Raw genomic sequence first — 14,518 nt, 5'->3', positions numbered from 1 at the left:
GTACGAAGTGACTGCTCCTGCCCCCTCTATTTCATACTCTTTTACAAGCTGCACTGCCTCCTCTGGCCTGATGAATATTTGATGGGCATTTGCTGCTTCATCTGCATGCTTTACAACTTGAGTCCGTACAACCGCAACAGCGGTAGAGAGACTGCTGTACCAGCCCTTTTCTCACCCACGCTCCCTGTTCTCCCAGAGGTTCCTTCAGATTTCTTCAAAAAAAAAAGAGAGCGAGGGAAGGAAAAAAGGCTCACGAGCAAAAAGGGTATATCCTCTGAAACTTTCTGTGTGCGTGCAGGAGTCTGCGTCGCTACCACACCCGAGCAGGGAGCTGTGTTTGAACTAGAACAAGTAAAGCTGGTGTCAGAGGGAAGGTGACCAGGTCGTGAATAAACACACCTCTACACTCTCGCATGTGGAGATGTGTCTATGAATTGCTCTTTTCACAGAGGCAGTTTACTGTCAGCATCTTCTGATATTAAAAGCTTCACTTTTAAACCACAGCCCTCCATCTGTGCTCATGTGGAAGCCGTCAACAACATCAAAGCTCTATAAGTGGGAAAGACTTTCAGACTTCTGATGCTGTGCAGCTGCTGGAAGTTCAATACGAATGTTGGAACGCTGCCGTATGGTTTTTACCGATTTGGTTACTTGGATTTCATGTCTCTTACTTTGACAATTCCCCTTAAACAAGCCAGAGGGGAAAGTGACGTAGACAAAGAAGACTGATGGGGAGATGAAGAAAGCTATCAGGATTCAGAGTAGGGAAATAGTAGAGCGTTGGATATAATTTCCCACAGTAGAATCAGTCACTGTGCTAAATGCCAATGCTCTGCAGCTGCCTGATGAAGATGAAAAAGGCTGCTGGAAAGTGTTAGAGCATTAATTTCCCCAGGTACAGTCTGCCAAAGAATGGACAGTTTATCAACCGATGCTGGTGATTTCATCTGCAAATATCAGCGCAGTGTTCCACACGAATGGTCTTGAGTGTGCAGTGTTATGGTATATAATATGCTGTTCTTTGTCTGGAGACACGTGTTCCTCCTGTTAACGGTGAATGAAATCTGGAAAGTGAAACGCCAGACTGATCGCTGGATAGTGAGCCAGTCTATCACAAGTCAAACATCCCAAAATGAAATCCCACGGACAACACAGAGCATCTACATCACTAGAACAAGTTTCTTTTAACTGTCGGGATGAAAACTCAGTTCCAGGGAGGAAGCAACACTTTACTGTGCAGCTATACGGTGCTAATCACATCATAACATCTGGGGACACGTGCAAGACATGTTGTCAGAGAAGACCTGCCAACATGTGGAGAGGCTAATTCTGTCTGCATAGTAGTCTGCATGTGGTAATATGTACTCTGTTGTTCTGGTTTGATAAGTGCTCTATTGAGAAAACCATTGCTATCATTAGTCAAGTATTAGTTTAATACTGTTTCTAGCATCTGCAATAATGATAACACCCAGATGTAAATACTGTTTGAATGTGTGTGTGTCTGCATCTGGTGTGTGTGTGCTTGAGTTGTCTTGTACTATGCAAGCAAGGCAAGCGTAAACAGACAGGTGTGAAATCAACTTGTCAGGAGAGGGACATGAATTTCCAGCAAATATGGGTGATAAAATCTCACACACACACACACACACACACACACACACACACAAGCGTGTCTGACTGAATGTTAGGTTTACCTTCTTCCAATCGTTCCCATCAGACAGGGTTGGTTAGTTAGTTTGCACAAGGCACACAAAGCAATATGTCAGTGTATAGGCTGGTCAGATAAATGAAATGTATAGTCTCTGCTGCCCTCCAGAGGTTGCTGGTGTCCCTCATGTGGTCCCATCCAGAGGTCCTACAGGACCAGTGAACACAGCCATGGTAACTTTCTAGGATAATGATTCGTTTGGGTGTCATGTTTCACACAATAACAGATGAGTGTCAGCATCAATGGGCCATTTCCACTTAGAAAGAAATTAATTCAATCCAATAAGTTCAATAATGCTCAAAATCTGTGTATTGTCCCTTTACGTGCCCGCCCGACTAATGTTTGATTAGAGGACATTTTATATTACCAAACATTTCCATAAAGATAAATCCTTATTCTCCCCATTGAATCGTGGCGGTGTGTTCGGCGAATTCTAAATTTTCCGACAGCACTCAAAGGCAGCATGCATGCAACCAACCTTTCATGACGACGGAGGTAGTGAATGCACCAGCTAGGTTAGCATTGTGCTCTGAACGGCAGCTAAGTTACAGAACTTACACGCAGTGAATAAGGTAATGTTGAAAATGTAGAAGTTTGACAATCTTACCGTCTGTGTCCGGGTGGTTTATTGAAGTCAGGGCCGCCGTCTGTCTGACTTATGAGCAGTTAGCTAATGTAAACTAACACCTGCCGTTGCGATGAACGCTAGCTAACGTTAGCTTATGGTGTGTAGTCACTGCCACTGTTGGCTAACGTTAGCCGTTGGTAGCTGTCAGCTAACGTTAGCCGTTGGTAGCTGTCAGCTAACGTTAGCCGTTGGTAGCTATTAGTAACAGTTAGCTGTTAGCTAACGTTAGCCGTTGGTAGCTGTTAGCTAACGTTAGCCAACAGTTAGCTAGTTGATAGCTTCTTCTGAAAGTCGCCTTTAGCTCGTTAAAACTGAAGACGATGGGATGATACAGTGTGTGTTTAACTTCAGCTGATATCAACCCGTCATTTACGTTACCTCTACATGTGTAATTATTACTAAACTAACTATATAACGTAACACGAGTGAAGCACCCTGAAATGAGTCAGACACTAAACATTTGCTTTCATTTTCTTCAGATGAACTTAAATTATGTATTTTTTAAAATACTTTTTTGCACATCTTGACTGCACTGAATTGCAACGTCATGTGTCGCCGCTCAATTAGCTAGATTGCCGGAAAAGTTGCGTTTACGGACTCACGTTTGAATGGGAGCTCCCACAGTTCCTACTCAGTGTTGTGCTTTTTTGCCTTACAGAGACAGTGTCTTCAAGGATTGCCTTATGGATTCTCCCCGGCAGTGTAAGAACCTGAATCGAGAGCCAAAGCGCAGCCAGAATCAGTCCAGCACTCCTCCTCAGAAAGATGCCTATGCCAGACTTCTCAGTCAGCACTCCAGCAGCAGGTTCAGCCAGTATCTAGAACAATATGCAAGGGACACATCATTTCAAAGGGAGGGAAATGGTCCAAGCTCGCTGCTCAAAGTCCAGAGTGACAGGCTGAACATACCACAGCGGAAAAGGGACCAAGTGCCCAACGATTTCTCTGATTCGAGTGACTTCTCCCCATCTTCCATGAAAAGTAGAGGAGAGGAGAGTTCACTGTCTTTGTACATGGAGAAACTAAGCAACCGCAATGCTCAGCAGGACTATGAAAGAAAGCAGGGTGTGCCAGACCGGCAGAGGCGCGGCCAGAGGAGGGACACCACCGCCAGCCACGATGGAGACATAGAGTCTGGCGAGGAGCTCGGCTCTTTGAAAGCCCACGAGTCAAAGAAACACCAGAAGCCGCAGAAGAAAAACAAGGACTCTAAAGAGGCCGACTCATTTGCCGGACGACCCCAGTCCCCAAATAAAGCCGGTACGAGTGGACAGGAGCAAGACAACATGCTGAAGTCAAAGAAGAAAAACCTGCCAAAGCACACGGAGGAGGAGAAAAGCAGAGATGGCACTCAGATGTCAAGGCCCAAGTCCCCTCATGGTAAAGATAAAAAACTGCTGCAGCCCAGAGGTAAATTTGTAGGTTAGATAACGCAGGCTTACATCTTAGATGATTTGTGATGGTGATTAAATCAGTGAATTAAACTTTGTTTTTGTTTTTTAGCTTCAAGTGCCAATTCTCCCGCTGACAAGAGTAAGAACAAAGGAGGCAGAGGATCGAAGAAACAAGTGTTTGAATCCTATATGACATTTGAGGAGGTTTCCCACGGCCTTAAAAGAGGAGAACTCATTCAGGTACATAGTCAACATTATTGTTCCCAGTACTTTACTAAAGTCTGTATTGAGTATTGATGAAGTACGGCTAAGTTTGATAAATATTTGAAGCATTACCTCATGATAATTACAAAAAATATTCCTAAAGTAGGCCTTGATTTAAGTAGCTCTTTAGACGTGGCACCTAAACACCTAGTATATGACATTTCTAACAAGTCCTGCTGTGAATCGCAAAGTATATTGGTGGCATAATTTCTAAATTCTTCGCACTGTCTCTGCAGGGGCAATTAAGAATCAACCCAAAGAAATACCATGAAGCGTTCATCCCATCTCCCGTAAGTACAAATCAGAATGAAGGTGACAGATTGTGTTGTTCAATGGGTTCTATAAAAGCACCTTATAGCTAGTCTTGTACGTCTAATAAATAAATAAATAAATGTGTCTCGTCATGTGGTTTGATTGTATCGGCTTGTTTGACCAAAAGTGAAAGACGGGCAGGAGACGAGCAGTTTCTTTTTCTAATGTTTGCAGGATGACATGCGGGATATATTTCTGGATGGGATTGTAGCTCGCAACAGAGCGCTGAATTCAGACGTAGTGGTGGTGAAAATCCTCCCTCGGGAGCAGTGGAAGGTAGACTACACTTATCTATCTACGTACAGTATACTCCGAGCTTAAAACTTCGAGGAGTTGATGTCCGATTATTCTAACATGCTCCATTTTAGCTGTTTCACCAGCGGTGAGTGTGTCAGCAAGTGATGACTGTATGCGTCTGTCTAGGTTGTGAGGTCGGATACGGACTGTGAGGGCGCCAGCGAGTCGGAGAGCCAGAGAGAAAATACGGCTCAGAAGAAGACAGCGTGCACCCCCGGTCGGGACCTTATCGTGGAAGACCAGTGTAGCGACCAGGATGAAGTCATTAGGAAAGTAGAGAACATCACCCTCACTGACACAGGTACTGTGATTTGGTTATTACAGCGTCTACAAATCACATTTAATATATGAACTGCGTTATCAAATTACAATAATTCACCTTGTACTCGCTAAACTCAATGTTTGAATGTTTACTTACTGGTCTGAAGAGAGCACCAGTGCACAGAATCGAAAACAAACCAATAGTACAGATGATACATCTTAATTTGTCCTTTTATCTGATGGAAATAGGGGAACCTCTGGAAAACCCCTCAAACCCACGATCCAATGGGGAAATACTCCAAAAGACTGCTAAAGTGAGCCTGCCGCCTATCTGCTGTTCTGTGTTTCCTGCTCACTCCCACCCTCCTCTTTTTCCAAGCATTTTCTAGATGAAAGTAACAATTCTAAAGCAGGGTTTTCTCCTGCTTAACATGAAGCAGCTGCAGGGGCACTTATGTGTGTTGGAAGTCCATGATCCATCTGAAGGCCAAGCCCTTCACCTGAACAAAGTTTCCTCTGTAAAACTCATCCACTGACAGTGAAGTAAAGCAATTTAACTAAATGCAGAGATATAAGTTTATCTGGCTACTTCACAATAAAAGCCACACATTTCTTATCACTGACAGGCTTTTATTTTATTAAAATACACACTAAAGATCGAAAGAATTCTTTTCCCTTGTTTTTCATTAGCAATTTGTCACCTGTTTTTTTTTTTTTTAAGTCATCACTGTGCTTCCTTATCATTTGTCCGACAGGTGGTGTACATTGTTGAAAAGAAACACTCGAGGGCTGCGACAGGCTTCCTGAAATTCCTACAAGATAAGCCTTTTGCCATGTTCTCCCCTGTGGACCACCGAGTGCCACGGATTAATGTTCCCCTTGCCGACTGTCCCGAAGACTTTAGTTCCCGCCCGGGAGACTACGCCAACACTTTGTTCATATGTCGGATCATCAACTGGATAGCCGAAAGCAACTTTGCAGAGGGGTGAGTGTTGTGTCCGAGGCTTGATGCAGGGGAGCGTTTCAGCAGCATAACAACCGACCTGACTTCCTCTTATTGTCCCCTCAGTCGACTCGCTAAGACTCTGGGTCAAGCTGGAGAAATCGAGCCAGAGACTGAGGGAATCCTGCTGGAATACGATGTGGATTTTTCGGAGTTCTCAGATGAGGCGTTGGACTGTCTACCCAAGAACCTGCCCTGGACCATCCCACCTGAGGAGATGACGAAGAGGAAAGACTTCAGGTAGGAAGTGAAGCCCATACATGCTTATGAAGCTCTACTTCCTTTTTGGTTTTTTTAAATAAATATGCTCTTTGAGTGAGAACATGCTACATATGTAATTGAGGGACTGAGGAGAGAGCTAATATGACCATAGTGCACTGTACCTCCAACCTCCAGTCTTAATTTAGCTCATGTATTCAAATAATATGATGCAGAAAGCACTGTTTTATCACCTGCAGGAAGGAGTGTATCTTCACAATCGACCCTGCTACGGCCAGAGACCTGGACGACGCTCTGTCCTGTAAACAGCTCCCCGATGGTACTGCAGAGCTCACCGTTGACAGCGATGATGATTATGAATTGTGATTGTCAGGAGAGATGCTGTTTTTCCTGGGGGATGGGAGGTTTTGTCATAGTCTTGTCTTTTTAACACAGGTAACTTTGAGGTGGGAGTCCACATCGCTGATGTGAGTTATTTCGTGGAGGAGGGCAACAGCCTGGATGCCGTCGCCAGCCGAAGAGCAACTACTGTGTACATGGTTCAAAAGGTGAGAATATAATTGGCTACTTTCCACCACAAGGTGATCTGACCAGATCTGGGTGTATTTTCACACAACCAACTCAGCAGCCTCGCAATCATTTGTCTCAGCATCATTTGGCTGGTGTGATTATTGATTTCTCAGATGTAGCTCGGTAAACATTTGGTTTAATTTTGTCTTCCGCACTCCAGGCGATCCCCATGTTGCCTAGGCTGCTGTGTGAGGAGCTGTGCAGTCTGAATCCTCTCAGCGACAGACTCACTTTTTCTGTCATTTGGAAAATCACACCAGAGGGGAAGGTATGACCATTTAATATTCATTCGTTATTGCACTAACCTTTTAATGTTTAACAGTAGGTTTGGGTGAGATGATGGTAGAAATATGTCTCATCACATGTTTCACCACAGGAGCTATAAAATAATCAAATGTGATCAAGTGCTGTATGGTGCTTAAATACATTTAATTGAATTTACAGAACAGTTGCTGTGTAGGGATAAATACAGTTATCATGACATCACATGTACCGTGATAGATATTGTCTGCTGGCTGAGTACTCCAGCTCAACGGTGCTAGCAGTGATGGCATTTATCAGAAGTATATTTTGTTTTTCTGTTGTCTGATTAATCTTGTCGGTTCCCCTTCCACTGCCCGTCTCCCCAGATCCTGAATGAGTGGTTTGGCCGCTCAGTCATCCGCTCCTGTGTAAAATTGAGCTATGACCACGCCCAGAGCATGATCGAGGCCCCTGATAAGATGTTCTCTGCTGAGGAGCTGCCACCTGTGGCCCCCGAGCACCCCATCGATGAGATCCATCAGGCTGTGCTCAACCTGCACAGCATTGCCAAGAACCTCCGGGCTCAACGCTTCTCCGGCGGCGCCCTCAGACTGGACCAGGTCCGTCCTCGTTGCCTGGTGTCTGACTATGCTGAGCTGTCTCTCCTATGGGGGTTTTTTAAACCATGTAGAATGGAGCATGACAGAAAGGTCTAAGAGAGAGCTTGACCTACTTTTATTTTAGATTTCTGTACAAGTAAATCAAGGGTGGGAAGTTAATTTGTGGATCTTAAAAGTTTGGAAAATATTTGCAGGATATTTGTCTTGAAAATGGCAAAATGAATCCTGTCTTTTTCAGTTTAAATTCATCACGAATACAAACAAAATGTGAGTGTTCTGGAAGAATGGAGCTAGAAAATCTGTCATTTGGACACTAATTAAATGTGCTGAATGTCACTTGAATTCGTAATAATCAAGGCCATTGTTAAGATTTGGATTTAATCAGTTGATTAATCGTTCACTCTTTGTCTGCGCGAGTTATTACAAGAAGTCAACACAGGCTTTATAATCTCCTTTAGTGTGTGTTTCTGAGAGTGTTACAGGATGTGGTAAATCCTGTCCAGCTGCTCGTCATGGTTTCAGCACGTCACACATTTTCCTTTCATTTCAAAATAAGAGTTAGTCACAGATGATTTCACAGTAAGCTGGAAGATTTTTAATGTGATTATTTGAGCTGACAGACATGATGCAATCCAGCAATACGTAAGAAATGTACGGAAGCATTTTTCAGACCCACATTTTTCAGTTTGTTCGCTCTCAGACATTATCTGCCTTGTGATTTTTGTTTCAGCTGAAACTGTCCTTCACCCTGGACAAAGAGACCATGATGCCTCAAGGCTGCTACGTGTACCAGTATAGAGACAGCAACAAGTGAGTCATGTCTGTGTCTGAGTCCCTTCTATTAGAAATAAAGTGACACATACGTCATACATCACATGTACCCTCCATAACTGTGGTCTCCAGGTTGGTGGAGGAGTTCATGTTACTGGCTAACATTGCCACAGCCCACCACATCTACCGGAGGTTCCCTGATCTGGCCCTGCTCAGACGACACCCCCCACCGAAGGCCAAACTGGCGGATGAGCTGCAGGAGCTCTGTGACCAGCTGGGGATCGACATTGACCTTTCCTCTGCAGGAGCGCTGCATGTCAGTCTCCACGGTTGCGGCCCAGTTTTGTTTTGTTTTTAAATCTCAGAAACAACCACAAAATCTGATTCTTTTTGAATCAGTGTAGTGCAAAGTTTAGATTTTCTGTTAGTGATGAAATCACAGCATTACATGTAGTAAGTATCTGAAAATCTTTAATTAATTGATGCTTCTCTGCTTCTCCAACATGCAGAAGAGTCTCAACGCTACTCTTGGTGATGACGAGTATACCACTGCCAGAAAAGAAGTCCTCACACACATGTGCTCCAGACCCATGCAGGTTAGAGCTCTATCAGACTTGTGCAGAATACATTTGCATTTGTAAACCGAGAGACGCCTGTGTCTTCAAAGCGAGGCACTCATTCATGTGTGTCACTCTCTGTGTTTAATGTGGGTTATTGGTGTTTTCCAGATGGCGTTGTACTTCTGCACCGGTTTTCTAAAACAGGAGAATTTATTTAAGCACTACGCCCTCAACGTTCCCCTCTACACCCACTTCACGTCGCCCATCAGACGCTACGCGGACATCATCGTCCACCGGCTGCTGGCTTCTTCTCTGAGTGCGTACCTGCTCTACTGGAGTTTCTCTCAGGCTCACACACACACACACACACACACAACGCTGAAACAAATAACAGAATGTCCTGTTTGTTCGAAACAGTGCTGCTGTTGTATTGCTGGTTGATAACGTGGAAGAGAAATGCAGAAAAGAACAAAGCAGCCTCAGATCTCACGCTGAGTCGATGGGTTGTTTGTGCTGTTGTTTCTGTGCTTCCTGCTGTGTTTGTCTGTCTGTTTAACATGAGCATGTTTTTTGTTTGTTTTTTTTTTCTCCATCACACTCATTATGTCTGTCCATTGAATGTTTGCGTGCAGGCTGTGGGCCTAGTTTGGGACTGACAACAGCAGAAGTCCAGAAACAGGCGTCACACTGTAATGACAAGAAGACCCTGTCCAAGAGAGTCCAAGAGCTCAGCTCTGAGCTCTTCTTCGGAGTCTTTGTGAAGGTGGGTGGTCGCATAGAAAATTAAAAAAAACAAACTTTTATGCTTCAAGCTGTAATTTTAACGTTGTGCAAGTGTTTTTAACAAAGGCTTTAACATCAAATACTGAGCACAGCATAGATTATCTGCTCAATAAATGTGGTTCTAGAAACATTTAATAAATCCCTTTTATAGATGTTTTATTTAAAAAAACAAAAAAAACAACCTAAAAAATGGAAAGAAAAACAAACACTCCTTTTATTTTAGCTCCTATTTTCAAATGTTTGGTTCATATTATTCTGTGACCCACTAAATGCCTTAAATGTAAAATGAGCCAAGGTTTAAATCAGTTCCTTAACGTCTGGTCCAATCCTTGTCAGTATGCAGATTTTATTTTCTCTGTGCTCCTCAGGAGTGTGGCCCTCTGGACTCTGAGGCCATGGTTATGGGGGTGCTCGATCAGTCCTTCGACGTGCTGGTTCTCCGATACGGAGTGCAGAAACGCATCTACTGCAAGGTCAGCGCCGATACACTCCATGTACAGGGAACACTGTCCGTCTTAACGTGTGTATCTGTGCATTAGTTTGTATTAAAGATGCTTTATTCAGTTTTCAGATTGCCTCAGATGTACTTGATGCTGTTTTATAATGCAGCTGACTGTGTAGACAGATTTGTCGTCCATCTTTTACACACACTTATTAACAAAAGAGAAAAGTCCAGACGGTGGTGGTGTGACGGGACAAAACAAAACCGTCCAAGTTCCTGGTTTGAAACCATTCGTTTCTACCTTCAGTCTGTCGTGGGCCTGGATTCATTCCACCATCGTAAGGTGGGGAAGAAATCTGAGCTGACTCTGGTCTGGATGCCGGAGGACCAAAAGAAACCTCAAGTGGAGCAGGTGAGAAGCACAGGAGTGCTTTTGTTATGGTGTGGCCTGCTAGTGGGAAAGCTAGAATATTCTTTTTGTTATATTTTCTTCTCAGGATCATATTTCTGAAGGAATGATATATGTGATAGTTTAGATAACTAAAAAAAAACAACCATTAATAATTGATGATTATAAAGCTGACAGACTAAATTACAATAATCTCAATTTCCATTTGCAGGTCATTTCAATCTTCACGTTAGTGGAGGTGCAGCTCAAAGCAGACGGTGCACCCATGAAATACAGTGCGGTGCTCAAGAGGCCCGAGGGGAGCGGATCATAATCACTCTGTGTGCCGTACAGCACACACACACACACACGTGGAAATTTGGAGTTGCACATTTTCTTTTGCTGGTTGGTAGAAGTGACTTGTAGTGTGGAAGCAGTGTTACTGCACTAAGCAGGGAAGCTACTGATCAGGTCAGAGTCACAATTCAATTGGAAAACCCCAACAAGTTTCTGTCTTTAAATTCAAGAGCCGTTGTCGTGTCTGTCTGGGTGTTTGCCCGCTGCTAACAACCCATACGCTGTTTTCCAGTGTGTCCGTACTATATGCAGGTCAGCATTTACGGACATGCAGCGTCCACCGTCACAGCTTTAGGACATAAAAGGCAAGTCGAGCTGCATCGTTCAGAAAATGGTAGATCCAAAAACAGTTCAGCACCGACGCTGGAAGGTTTTAGGAAACAGTTGTGACTTGTATGATTCCTAGTAAGTGGTTTAAACACGTAAATGCTGATAGAAAGCTTAACACTAACGCACACACGGATTTAAAGCTCAACGAACTGACTCATGGACAGACTTCGCTTTGATTTGTGTTTTGTTCAGGCTGTATTTCAGATTGAACTGTGACTCCGGTCTGACTGAAGGAACCAACAAGTTTTATTTTGCTGTTGTTTCATCGACGCGATGAGGACAGTTTGGATGTGACATAACTGCTGCACACATCCTAATGTGTGAAAGTTGAATTTTAGCTATTTTCAGCTTAATATTAACGACTGACTTCTTGACTCTAGACCGAGGAGAGAGCCTTATTTGTGTTTGCAAAGCAATAGAATACACCACACTACTGACGTTTACTCATTTGGCTATGGCAGTTGTAGTGTAACTTCTTTATTTGTATGTAGCAGGAATAGCGAGTTAAACCTACGAGATTCATCGAACAGGTTTATTAACGTCTGCATAAAAACAAAATAGCCACATGCCATCTGTGACTTTTTATATTGCTGTGTGTATTTATGGTGTTTAATGCAGGAAGAGTTTTCAGATTCTCCTGGGGGGGTGAGTGAAGGGGCTGAAGGTCCTTCATGTCACAGCTAGGAACAAAAGCAGGACCTTTCGCTTGATTTAAGGTCCGTAGAAAGAGGGTTAAATTGGTCTAATATTGTTGTAGTATAACTGAAGGTACAGTTTCTTTCTTTAATGTGCCAGTCGGGCCAAAGCCTAATCATTATCAACTCATTGTTGTTGTTTTTAATACAAAACATGGGAATGACTTGAATGTGAATTGCTGCTGAATGCGGTCGGTGGCCTTGAGATCTTAATGTGTTTTATGTTGGCTCATTTGGAGTGCTTCCAACTGTTGGTTGTTTGTTTTTTTTAATGCTCAGGCTTGATTTGTGCTTTAATGGACCTCATTGATATCAACTGTGAATTTCAGCCTTAATTTAATGAAGAGAAGATGATAAAGCAACATGGTGGTGCAGCTGCACATTTTAAAGAGGCCGTGGAGTCTCTGTGGTCGTCAGTCATTCAGATCTCAGCTGAACGTCGCCGTGTGTCCTACAAATGAGCTGCTACATCTGTTGTCTTCATTTCGGATGTAAAAACCTCCTCTGTTCGACAGACTGTTTTTAGGCTCGTGTCACGTTTCTGACAGAACAAAAAACACTAGCTGATGGTTTTTAAGTTATTTTGTTTGACATTTTCTGACACTTTGTGACATGAGCTTCACCTGTATTTTAAACCAGCCTTTAATTTGCTAATGCTAAACAGCTGGACTGGCACAGTAGGATGTATTCGTGTGATTTGGCGTTGGAAAGAAAATAATTTTGAAAACCTGAAAAATGCAGTTGAGTCAAAATAAAATTCAAGTACAGTTTCTGTGCGTCTTATGCAAAGGTATTGGTGGCATCTAACGTTGATTCTCATCAGTACTTAAAGTGCATTTGTACTCTGTTAAACCACCAGATGGCTGTCTTTGTCTCTAGGTAAATAAATGAATACATAGCCTACTCAAACTGTTTGGGTTGTTTTTTCCTGAGTGTGTGTTGGTGGTGATGGTAGAGTCACCGAAGACGACCTGGAGCACAAATTCTACTCTCAAATTAGTGAGTGTCCCCTGCTATGCGACACACCTTCCTGATCCCTTCCTCTGTTCAGCTTTTATAGAGAATAAACACTGATAATCTCTGCGCTTTATTACCAGGGAGTGTTTGTAATTAATCCACCATCAGCAGAGAAGATAAAGAGCTACCTTTTTATAAACCGCAACTATACATTTCCACACTAAGTGATATAAAACTGAATTGAATCTTTCCCCCTAATCTAATTAATCATTAAACATTTTAGCATCGTTTCAGCCTCCATCACTGCTTTTTGTATGTGTTTCCAGTGACGAAGCTCTGCTAACCCTCTGTGCTCTACCTGTCCTGCATGGAGCCAAATCGATCCAGCATTCAACCAGATTCTTTAATGATGGTTGATAGTGGCGGCTCTCTGGACTTCATATTGAGAGTCGCCCTCACCAGATTCCAAACACAAACACCACAACAGAAATGAACTCTAGACCTTTTATCTGCTTCTCGTGAATGACATAATGAGGGAATAACACACACCCAACTGTCCAATTACTTTTGTCCTAAACCGTCAAACAGTGAGAAGATGTCGCCATCACCACATCTAGGCACTATAAGCGGTGTTGAGCTGACCCTCTGGACCAGGGGTGCCAAACATACGGGCCCGTGGGATGACTTTGCAAAATGTAAAAATTATAGAGAAGACAAATTTCAGGACGTTCATAATGTTTTGTAAAAAGATGTGAACATTTTCTGCACAAAAACAAAGGAAACATTTGGACTTGTGGTTATTTACAGGTTATTATTCTGTGGTTTTACTGGTCCGGCCCACTGGAGAACACCCCTGCTCTGGACCTTCACCCAGCAGCATGTTGACTTTTACAACGATGGCGTTCACTAGTTTTTATTTTCCTCTCTGACTACCTTGTTCCTTATCAGAGCTGAACCCAGTGACGCCAGCGGAGACCCACCAGCGACTTCCGGCTCAGCTTTGACTTGAAGCACCTGATGACTTTCAGTGAACAGTGCTGCAGATGACTCACATTAGTCTGCTGAAGGGAGTTTTCCTTTAAAGTTTGAAGTACGACTTCTGCATGACACAGAGATGATCTGCCTGGCCCTCCTTTAATTAAACAGATACTTTAATCTCTTATTTACACCTTTACTGCAGAGGCAGTGTCTCCTCTGATTTACACAGCCTGGGTCCAAAGGCCGCACATAAATTCATTACAACACTCGCTGTTTGACCAGGGCCAATGTGCATCAAGGCCGATTATATAGCTTAAAGAGTTATTTAATGTCATTACAGGAATGTGCTCTTATTGGTATAAAAAAAAAAAGTCTCAGTATTGTGTTTGACCTACGTGACATGACATGGTGACAGTGATTGGAGGACACCTCCTCCACAGCATGACAGATACGCTCTTCTACAGAGGCGACCAGTGTCTCTTCTTTTCCTCTTGCCTTCTGCCACAGCAGGTTCAAAGTCAAAGTGCCATAAAATCAATCTGTCGGTGGTTTGAGAGCCGTGTTTCCTCCTTCCTCATACTGAGACGGATTTAAGACAAACCGCAGCTTCGCAGCAGGGTGGAGATTAATGAAGATCGCTGAATAAAGGACTGCCAGGTAGGCCTCATCATTGTTTTGTGTGTGTTAAATCCTGTTATGTTGTGTTTTTTGTTCTTTCTTTACACTTTCACCTCAGTC

General features: G+C 43.2%; 1 protein-coding gene across 2 annotated transcripts; it reads left to right on the top strand.

Moving 5' to 3' along the window:
* The first annotated feature begins 2,195 nt into the window (after positions 1-2,195).
* On the top strand, positions 2,196-12,739 carry dis3l2 (DIS3 like 3'-5' exoribonuclease 2). 2 transcript variants are annotated; one of them, XM_070845493.1, is made up of 21 exons: positions 2,196-2,280; positions 2,995-3,716; positions 3,840-3,970; positions 4,231-4,284; positions 4,481-4,582; positions 4,730-4,904; positions 5,114-5,178; positions 5,620-5,849; positions 5,934-6,107; positions 6,326-6,405; positions 6,522-6,634; positions 6,817-6,924; positions 7,286-7,519; positions 8,250-8,329; positions 8,423-8,606; positions 8,800-8,886; positions 9,019-9,166; positions 9,483-9,613; positions 10,002-10,106; positions 10,383-10,487; positions 10,696-12,739. In XM_070845493.1, exons 2-21 carry the CDS (start codon positions 3,020-3,022, stop codon positions 10,795-10,797), a joined length of 3,105 nt encoding a protein of 1,034 aa, XP_070701594.1. In that variant the 5' UTR covers positions 2,196-2,280; positions 2,995-3,019; the 3' UTR covers positions 10,798-12,739. The 2 variants fall into 2 exon arrangements, with proteins under 2 accessions (XP_070701594.1, XP_070701593.1); XM_070845492.1 differs by having other exon boundaries at positions 2,995-3,746.
* Positions 12,740-14,518: the final 1,779 nt, after the last annotated feature.

Source organism: Pempheris klunzingeri, chromosome 15 (genome assembly GCF_042242105.1).
Source record: "Pempheris klunzingeri isolate RE-2024b chromosome 15, fPemKlu1.hap1, whole genome shotgun sequence".
In the NCBI taxonomy this organism is placed as follows: domain Eukaryota; kingdom Metazoa; phylum Chordata; class Actinopteri; order Acropomatiformes; family Pempheridae; genus Pempheris; species Pempheris klunzingeri.
The sequence above is the reverse complement of the archived record's forward strand: the minus strand, read 5'-3'. Positions and strand labels throughout refer to the sequence as shown.

Bases quoted from the DNA above. Each gene is read 5' to 3' on its own strand.
- dis3l2 (XM_070845492.1), top strand. From the start codon at position 3,020: ATGGATTCTCCCCGGCAGTGTAAGAACCTGAATCGAGAGCCAAAGCGC. The intron at 8,607-8,799 runs GTCAGTCTCCAC...TCCAACATGCAG, and splicing joins CCTCTGCAGGAGCGCTGCAT to AAGAGTCTCAACGCTACTCT. The intron at 8,887-9,018 runs GTTAGAGCTCTA...GGTGTTTTCCAG, and splicing joins TGTGCTCCAGACCCATGCAG to ATGGCGTTGTACTTCTGCAC.